Raw genomic sequence first — 7,961 nt, 5'->3', positions numbered from 1 at the left:
ATCCAAATAAGAAGCCAATAATTCTCGTTGGATGCCATGTCCACGTTTGATTGCCTTTTTCAAGCTGGACCACATGCTCTCGATCCCCTGGGTATGCAATGTTCGGTCTTCCGGAGATACGTAGGAGTAGCTGTGATTTATTGTACGATGACGATAACCTTGCCCCAATCGCTCTAAATTTCGATAAGAAGCAAAACAGTCAGTATGGATCGTTGTCCCTGGTTTTATATGTTTCACAATTAAACTCTCAAGGACCGGAGCCGTTCGTCCTAATTCTGGGGGTATAATTTCAAGGAATACCTTCTTGGAGGATCTATCAATGCCTCCCAAAAGCCAGACTTGAGCAGAAGCAACTGAACGTCCAGAAGCATTAGTACCTCTGCGTCTCCTTGAAATCAGCGTTTCATCCACTTCCACGATTGAGTCTCCACCCAGCTGACTTGTGTCCCGCATAAGTGCTTCGGAGCATATTTCTCTCAAGAAATTACACCAATCTATTACCGATCTAGCGCAAACCCCACTTTCCGACGCGATTCTATGCTGTGGTGCTTCAGTCGTCCAAAAATAAGTTACGAGCAATAATTCTTTTAATCCTATATTACTCTTTGAAAAGAAGGATCCTTTTCTTATGCTTGAAGTAGTGCGACAAGCTGCATTAATGCATCGAAATCGATAGCCGTCCTTTACAGCACCGGTGACCTCCTGTTTCATCGTAATCCCGCACAGAGAGCAATCCATTGATTTCGCCAACACTCCATGGTCTCTCATAAATTGTATGCAACAGTCCAGGTTAGTAATAACGCCCGTCACTGCCAATTGCTGTATATTCATAATTTTCCTCGTTCCGCAATAACCGCTTTTCTGTCAGCTATTGATTCACGATTCGCGATCGATGATCATCTGATTATAATGACTGCGATGCCCGCCTTTTATATCGACTCATACAACTTCCCTTTATATATCAGATACGTTACAGTTCGCCTACAAATCATATTATACATCGATATTTATAAGTATTCAAATCACTAATTCGTAACAAGTTATATAAATTCACTCGTTTGATTTTATAGAATTACTATCATTCAATATTAACACCTTCATTTCCTTACCTGCTTCAAAAGCAGACAGGTTATTGTAATTTCCACCCGGTAAAAAGCAGTGTGCCCATTAATAATTTTCCGTTTATAACACGGCAGATTTCGCATGAGCGCCGGGACGAAATACCGTTGACTTAGGGCAGATCGTGCACAAGCTCCCTCAAGCCTTTGATTCAAGATTTGAAAACCCTAGAAACATAAGGAACTGATGTAAATTTGTATTTTACAGATATACATACTGCAGTTCTTTGTAATGTTACTCCTGTGATTTTTGTGACATTGCAAATGAGGCTGCTGGAGATCATGAACGAGTGATTACAGTGGATCACAGATCTGAGATAGCTGAAACTCTGAGAACTGTATTTCGGAGTAATATCGGGGACAGTATATTCAACTTCTATATTACGATGAGGCATTTGCCTCGTATGATCTCTCGACAATTCAAGATAAAGGAGTAATATGACTAATCTTGACAGACGATGAAAGTAAGTAATTATTACCACAAATAAATTGGTAGGCTACTATACTAGATTACACTCTTAACGCATATTGGAAGAGTTGTTTCGGGGTTCCGAACGACACTGATTCCAAATATGACCTTGGTTTTTTCAAATTGTCTCTGGTTTTGGTGATATCCCATGGGGTTATTTTGACCAACGTCACATTTTCACTGTATGGTCCAGATAAAAAAAACGGCTAAGAAATTAAATCTACTTGTTATACTGAACACTGTATTAAATAAAAATTCAGTAAAATAATTATATTTAGGGTAATTGGATTTATCATAATTGGAGTTTTTTATAGATTATTTCTTGAGAGACCACATCATATTTAGAGTGGTGCCCCTTTAATTTCAACCTTACAATCCATTTCTTACAAGCACGTTGCTATTTTTGCGCTGAAGAGATATTTCCATGGCTAAGCCAAGTATTATCGTGACTCTTCTATACTTGTGCAGGAAAAGCTGTTTGCAAAGTCAACACATCTACCCTTCCAAAGACGAACTTAGCGTCGACGAGCATCAAAAGGAGATAAGTCAGAGTTGAAATAGAGGGTGCCAGATGAAGAGATGCTGCAAGATAGAATGAGAAGAACTTTTGAATCAGGCCGCGACAGTGTCGTAAATGGAACATCAGCAAGAATACTGATGGAGAATGAAGATATACCCAGTTTTGACCCATGCACCCTTGGTAGGTACAATCTAACGCAGTGGTTTCAAACACAACATTGCCATGATCGAGTCAACCTGCGACTTTGCAACAAACTCACAAAGAGTTCGTTTTTCAGAATGCTATGATAGTACAAAACAAACTACATATATATATTCCTGAAATAATTTACGATAGTTGTGACATATACTCGACCACAAGCCCGACCTGTGCTTAAATTGAGACTACTGATAGTACTAAAGGCTACTGCAGACTAACTTAATTAATTAGCTATGATGTAAATCTGTCACAATGTTCAGATTTTGGAAGAAGTGAAAATATGTTGCCTGAATCAAGCCTGTTTGGATGTTGACTTGACCTCAAAGATTTTGGAAAAGACTTGGAGCTCAGCACTCAGTCTCCTGCAACCGCAAGAAATTCCGATAGAAATTCAAAAAGTTATGGGTAAGTAAGAGACTTTCGCAAATTTAGTTAGTTGGGGGTCAATATCTGTCGAGTAGTTCTAGTCGCGGATTGTGAAAAATGATTAGTTCAAATTTTAGTTGCGGGTTTCGGGAAGTGAGAATTCTTGTTCCAGCTTCGCAGTTGTGTAGGCGCTCAATAACTGAAAAAGTCATGTCATCGCGAGGGTGGGTTGAAATCGAATAGCCTACCTGAGTGATTTCACAGATCTAGTTAGTTCAGGGGCGGGCAATTATTTTTCTCTGCAGGCCACTTCAGTAATAGAAAGTAAGTTGGCGTGCCGAGCCGAGCCAACATGTTGAGCTATATTCTCCAGTGTATTGATTTTATTTATAAATGGAAAGCAGTGAATTACATTTGTAATAAATACGTCTCCGTGGATGTGTTGATATTAGATAGCCTAATGAGAAAAGTACGGTTAATTAACGAAATGAAAATTTATATTTATTTTCCCTCCTAATTCAAGATAATGTTAAACATGATACATTTTGAATTCTCTGTAATCCGGGTTTTTATATCAATACAATAAAAGGTAGGCTATATCTTAACAGTGCGACTTGATGAAATTGACATATATATATCGGTTTCGGCCGACATGTGGCGGTACTTTTGGTCAAGGTTTCCTCGCCGTTGAGCTTTTTTCAGCACACTTCGCAGAGTCACATGTTAGCCGAAACGTCATTGTCAACGTCTTGGTGTGTCCTGACGCGCTAACGGCCGACGCCGAAATGCTGATGTCAATAAATTAGCTGTTCTTGCGGGAAGAGTGGTACCCATATTATTATCAAAACATCTAGTCACTATATATCGCGCGAAGAAAATTTGAATTAAGTTTAATAAATTATAGGATTTATGTCCATTTACGAAGTAATTTTTGGTGCTTCGAGCTCGGGCCCTCTCCATTTGAGGGGTCTGGGATGCGGCAGTTGCGGCCCTGTGTTTAGTGCTCCATACCTTCTTTGCATTTCAGCTTTCGACATTCTTTTTATGATATGCCCATTCACCCTTTATGTATGATGAGGTCGCAGTCAAAACGCGCACTGACAATGGCAACAAAGAAGGTTTGAACCAAACTATACGGAAAGAGTAACTTATTGTGACTAATTGTTACGACTTTGCTACATTGACTTGATTTTAAATCTGGATTACGCATACAAGCTTGGGAGGGACGTGGGCTATGTAATCGCGATATATTATTGAGCAGGTTTCAAAGTAAATCAATTTCCGTTCCAGCTCAGTTTATCCAGCTTATGGTTTTATTCAGCAATATTCAAAAGTAGGTTTTATGTTTTTAATTCCAAAAAATGGCCACACGTGCTTCTCAAAATAGCGGGGCTCACTTTGCCCATGGCTGAGTTCGATGTATTATAGTTCGTTAGTTGCGGATTTATGAAGGTCATTACTTGGTAGGATATTATAGAAATAGTGTATTTCAAGTTGCCGATTTTAAAAACTGTCTGGTTCCTAAGGCAATGTCAAAATTTGCATATTTTTTGCCACGCCCATATTTGCAGTTCACACTACACAAACAGTAACTGCATTCATTTAATTTTTGTAACTGCATTTATTTAATTTTTAAAACGTTTTTTTTTTCTTGAGTGTTTCACTTGAGCTGATCTCTCACTTCTCATTCAGGTAATCAGAAATTGGACTGGGTGGTCGGCATCCCCACCATTTTCAATGAACGCTTCGACAGCTTCCTGATTGTGGATAAGGTGAGTTGTTGATAATGGCCAAAACTGGTTTGCTCAATAATACTACAAGACAATACTACAATACTACCATATAGCTTTCAATGCAACATCCATTGTAGCAGTATATTTATTAAACTCGAAGACTTTTCGGGTGCCTCTTTTCAAGAGTTATCTGCACACTGAGGGGATTTAAACAGATTTAACAGCAAAACCAAAAAGGCAAAGTATGACGCAACAATCAAAATCACAGACCATGAAATTCGCATTGTATCAATGGCAACAATAACAAACTACGAAGTATACGGACATACGGTACTATATAGTAGCAGCACAATTTGTAAATAAACAATTACACGCACGGAACAACACGCACTAATGAGAAATTTGTAGGTTATAGAGGAAATCTTTCTGTCTGCATAAAATAGGTTTGCTCAACTGAATTATAGTAGACTCCAACACTTTTAAATGAAACAGACATACCACACGCAATGACAGTGAACATATTGCACAGCACAGCACTATGATGACAATATGTTCACTGTCATTGCGCGTGGTAGGTCTGTGTTTCATTTAAAAGTGTTGGAGTCTACTATTATTCAGTTGAGCAAACCTATTTTATGCAGACAGAAAGATTTCCTCTATAACCTATAAATTTCTCATTAGTGCGTGTTGTTCCGTGCGTGTAATTGTTTATTTACAAATTGTGCCGCTACTATAGTACCGTATGTCCATATACTTTGTAGTTTGTTATTGTTGCCATTGATACAATGCGAATTTCATGGTCAGTGATTTTGATTGTTGCGTCATACTTTGCCTTTTTGGTTTTGCTTTTAAATCTGTTTAAATCCCCTCAGTGTGCCGATAACTGTTGAAAAGAGGCACCCGAAAAGTCTTCGAGTTTAACAAATATACTGCTACAATGGATGTTGCATTGAAAGCTATATTCAAGTTCTGTACCACCAACCAGCTATTTAAATACTACAATAATAATAATAATACTCAATTCAGATTCAAGTGCTCGAATCATTATGCCCAGCACTACAAACAATGTGAGTTTAGTGTGCGCCATTGCCTTGCGGGAAAACCAGTCAAAAACCACTGATATTGTTAGTTGTGATTTAGTTCGTAAGCTCCTGATTTTAAAAGGATGCTAGTACTAGTTCTAGTATCAAATTTTAAAAAGTTCTAGGTATAGTTGTAAGTTATAGTTACATTTGTGGATTTTGAAAATTGAGTAATTTTAGTTACAATTCTAGTTTTGAATTTTATAAGATGATTGATTAGTCCTAGTTTTAGTTTTACTTGTGGATTTGAAAAAGCGAGTATAGTTCTGTTTTCGGAATTCCCAGAACAGACACAAACAACCTTTGGCCGCGTCACAATCACCAAAGTTGAACTCCGTCACCAAAATACAAGTTTTCAAATCCTGGATTTACCGCCCATCCGTGCATTAATCCATCCATTTATTAATAATTGGATAATCGTATAGGTCGTAGCATCAAATAGTATAGTGGTGCAGAGGTAAAGGAATGGATGACTGTGCATGTGTGCATACTTGATATTGTCAAGTGAAAAGTAGATTTTGTACATACCGAGACAATTCATAGACAAGATCAATGTAATGAGGTGCTAATAGATTTTTGTCATCTTAACTGGCTGTGATTGATACAACTTTAAACCATCTTGGAAACTATTCATATGTATTCTATCAACCCGTGTGCCTTGAATAGTGCATGGATGGTAATGACATTTATATTCATTATAGGATCCGAAGAATGTCTACCCGACGATGAAGTGCGATACTCTTCAGAAAAAGTGGACAATCCATTTCGTTGAGGAATCTGTCGATGGACTAATGAGTTTCCATCATACATTGGCGACATATTGCGTTTTCAACATCAAGCTTGCGCCAGCGTCAGCGAGTTCATTGAACTTTTCGCAGATTTTCTTGCAAACATTCCAGATGTCAAATACAGCTAAATACATCTAACCACAGGGTATGTGTACATTAGTAGAGGTGAAAGGTCAATTTGAAGCCTTATTAGGACATGGGTAGGAACATGGATGTCAACAGGTCTACATGGATGTCGACAGGTTATCATGGGCCTTTTCCATGTCAACATGACTCAGGTGGGACCAGGTCTAGACTATGGGTACACCCATGATTATTTTTTACAGTGTATTGCGAGCCGCATGCGGCCCGCGGGCCGTAGTTTTCCCACCCCTGGTGTAGACGGCGGCTAAATTATGGTTTTACGGCTGAATGTGGCCGTACGTCCGCAGGTTTAGCACCCTTGGCCTAACCGAAATAAGGATGTACATTTGAGCAAGGCTGCAACGCATAGGAAATGCTAAATACGAATGAGTGCTCGAGGTTACTGGACCACTATCTAACGCAGTGGTTTGCAAACCCGATCCCGCTGGCTGCGCAATCATGTAGGCTATTCTGCGTTATTTATCAGCTTGCCGCTAAAAGCGCCAATTCAAAATGTCTCAGCTGTAGCCGTGGTTTCCTCGAGAATTATTAGACAGATATCGCAATCTGAACACATGCCAATACCAACTCCACCCTGTTCTATTCCAAAAGGAACTAATAAGTCCATTACCAAAGCTTTAATGATGAGAAACATTTGCTTATGACATCACATTGTACGATATTACACATCCAGTCAACCTGTTCTGAAGCATAAACTGGCGTATTTATTGTGATAGCTACAGTCATCGTCTCGTCCGTTCATTTTAATGCGGATCTGGTACACCCTTGTACAGTACACCCAATCCGAGTGGTACACCCTTGAAAATATATGGTACACCCTGGGGTGTACGAAAACCCCGGTAGAAGAGCACTGCTATAGATTACTGGTGCACATAATGAGCTGTGTATAAACATAGTGTCAAAAGAACGTAACCAGTAAAATATATTTTTCGCCGAAAACGAAAACATCATATTGGATATTTATTGCAAATCATCGTAACTTTTGCTGATAACAGTTTTAAAATGCGTGGCTTCGCTTTTAGAGAGAGTCGTATTCTTCGGTCGAAACGCAACAGCTCGAATAACAGTTGCTTGATTAGGAATAGGGTCACCGTATTTTGGAAATGTGAAAAGAGGACACTTTTTCAAAATTGTCAGACTTGCAAAACCGGAGGAAAATCCTGAAAAATGGTAAATTTTTCCCACTTCGTGGTCGGTTGACTAAAAAAAGGTCAACCGGCCCAGCTACCGAAATTTCCGCCGGAGCGTCACTTCAGTGCGGATTTACTCCACCGACGTCCCATATACTTAACCAAAATTATCAAAAAAGAGAACATTTGGGCGACATCTGAGGACACTTTCAAAAAAGTCAGAAAAGAGGACAAATCCTCTTTAAAGCAGACGAGTGGTAACCCTAGATCAGGAAGGAGTTTATAATCATCATTTGAGAAGGCTGAGGTATCGACTTGCAATCCCCAACCTACCCACGCCACTGCACATGACGTAGGCTGTACAACCGCAAAATTTGCGATTCAAGTACAGATCTGAACTATAATTACCCGCA

At 39.1% G+C, this 7,961-nt stretch overlaps 1 protein-coding gene across 1 annotated transcript; it reads left to right on the top strand.

Annotated features, from left to right (window-relative positions):
- The first annotated feature begins 1,262 nt into the window (after positions 1–1,262).
- On the top strand, positions 1,263–6,420 carry LOC145457548 (uncharacterized). The gene is made up of 5 exons (XM_080335767.1): positions 1,263–1,582; positions 2,056–2,287; positions 2,566–2,710; positions 4,364–4,443; positions 6,188–6,420. The coding sequence occupies exons 2-5, from the start codon at positions 2,252–2,254 to the stop codon at positions 6,410–6,412; spliced, it is 486 nt and encodes a 161-aa protein (XP_080191893.1). The 5' UTR covers positions 1,263–1,582; positions 2,056–2,251; the 3' UTR covers positions 6,413–6,420.
- The last annotated feature ends 1,541 nt before the right edge of the window (positions 6,421–7,961 follow it).

Source organism: Botryllus schlosseri, chromosome 15 (genome assembly GCF_051294905.1).
Source record: "Botryllus schlosseri isolate E-star chromosome 15, Bs_hap1, whole genome shotgun sequence".
Taxonomy (NCBI): domain Eukaryota; kingdom Metazoa; phylum Chordata; class Ascidiacea; order Stolidobranchia; family Styelidae; genus Botryllus; species Botryllus schlosseri.
This window is presented reverse-complemented; position numbering and strand designations above follow the sequence as displayed.

Bases quoted from the DNA above. Each gene is read 5' to 3' on its own strand.
- LOC145457548 (XM_080335767.1), top strand. From the start codon at position 2,252: ATGAAGATATACCCAGTTTTGACCCATGCACCCTTG. The intron at 2,288-2,565 runs GTAGGTACAATC...CACAATGTTCAG, and splicing joins TTTTGACCCATGCACCCTTG to ATTTTGGAAGAAGTGAAAAT. The intron at 2,711-4,363 runs GTAAGTAAGAGA...CTTCTCATTCAG, and splicing joins AGAAATTCAAAAAGTTATGG to GTAATCAGAAATTGGACTGG.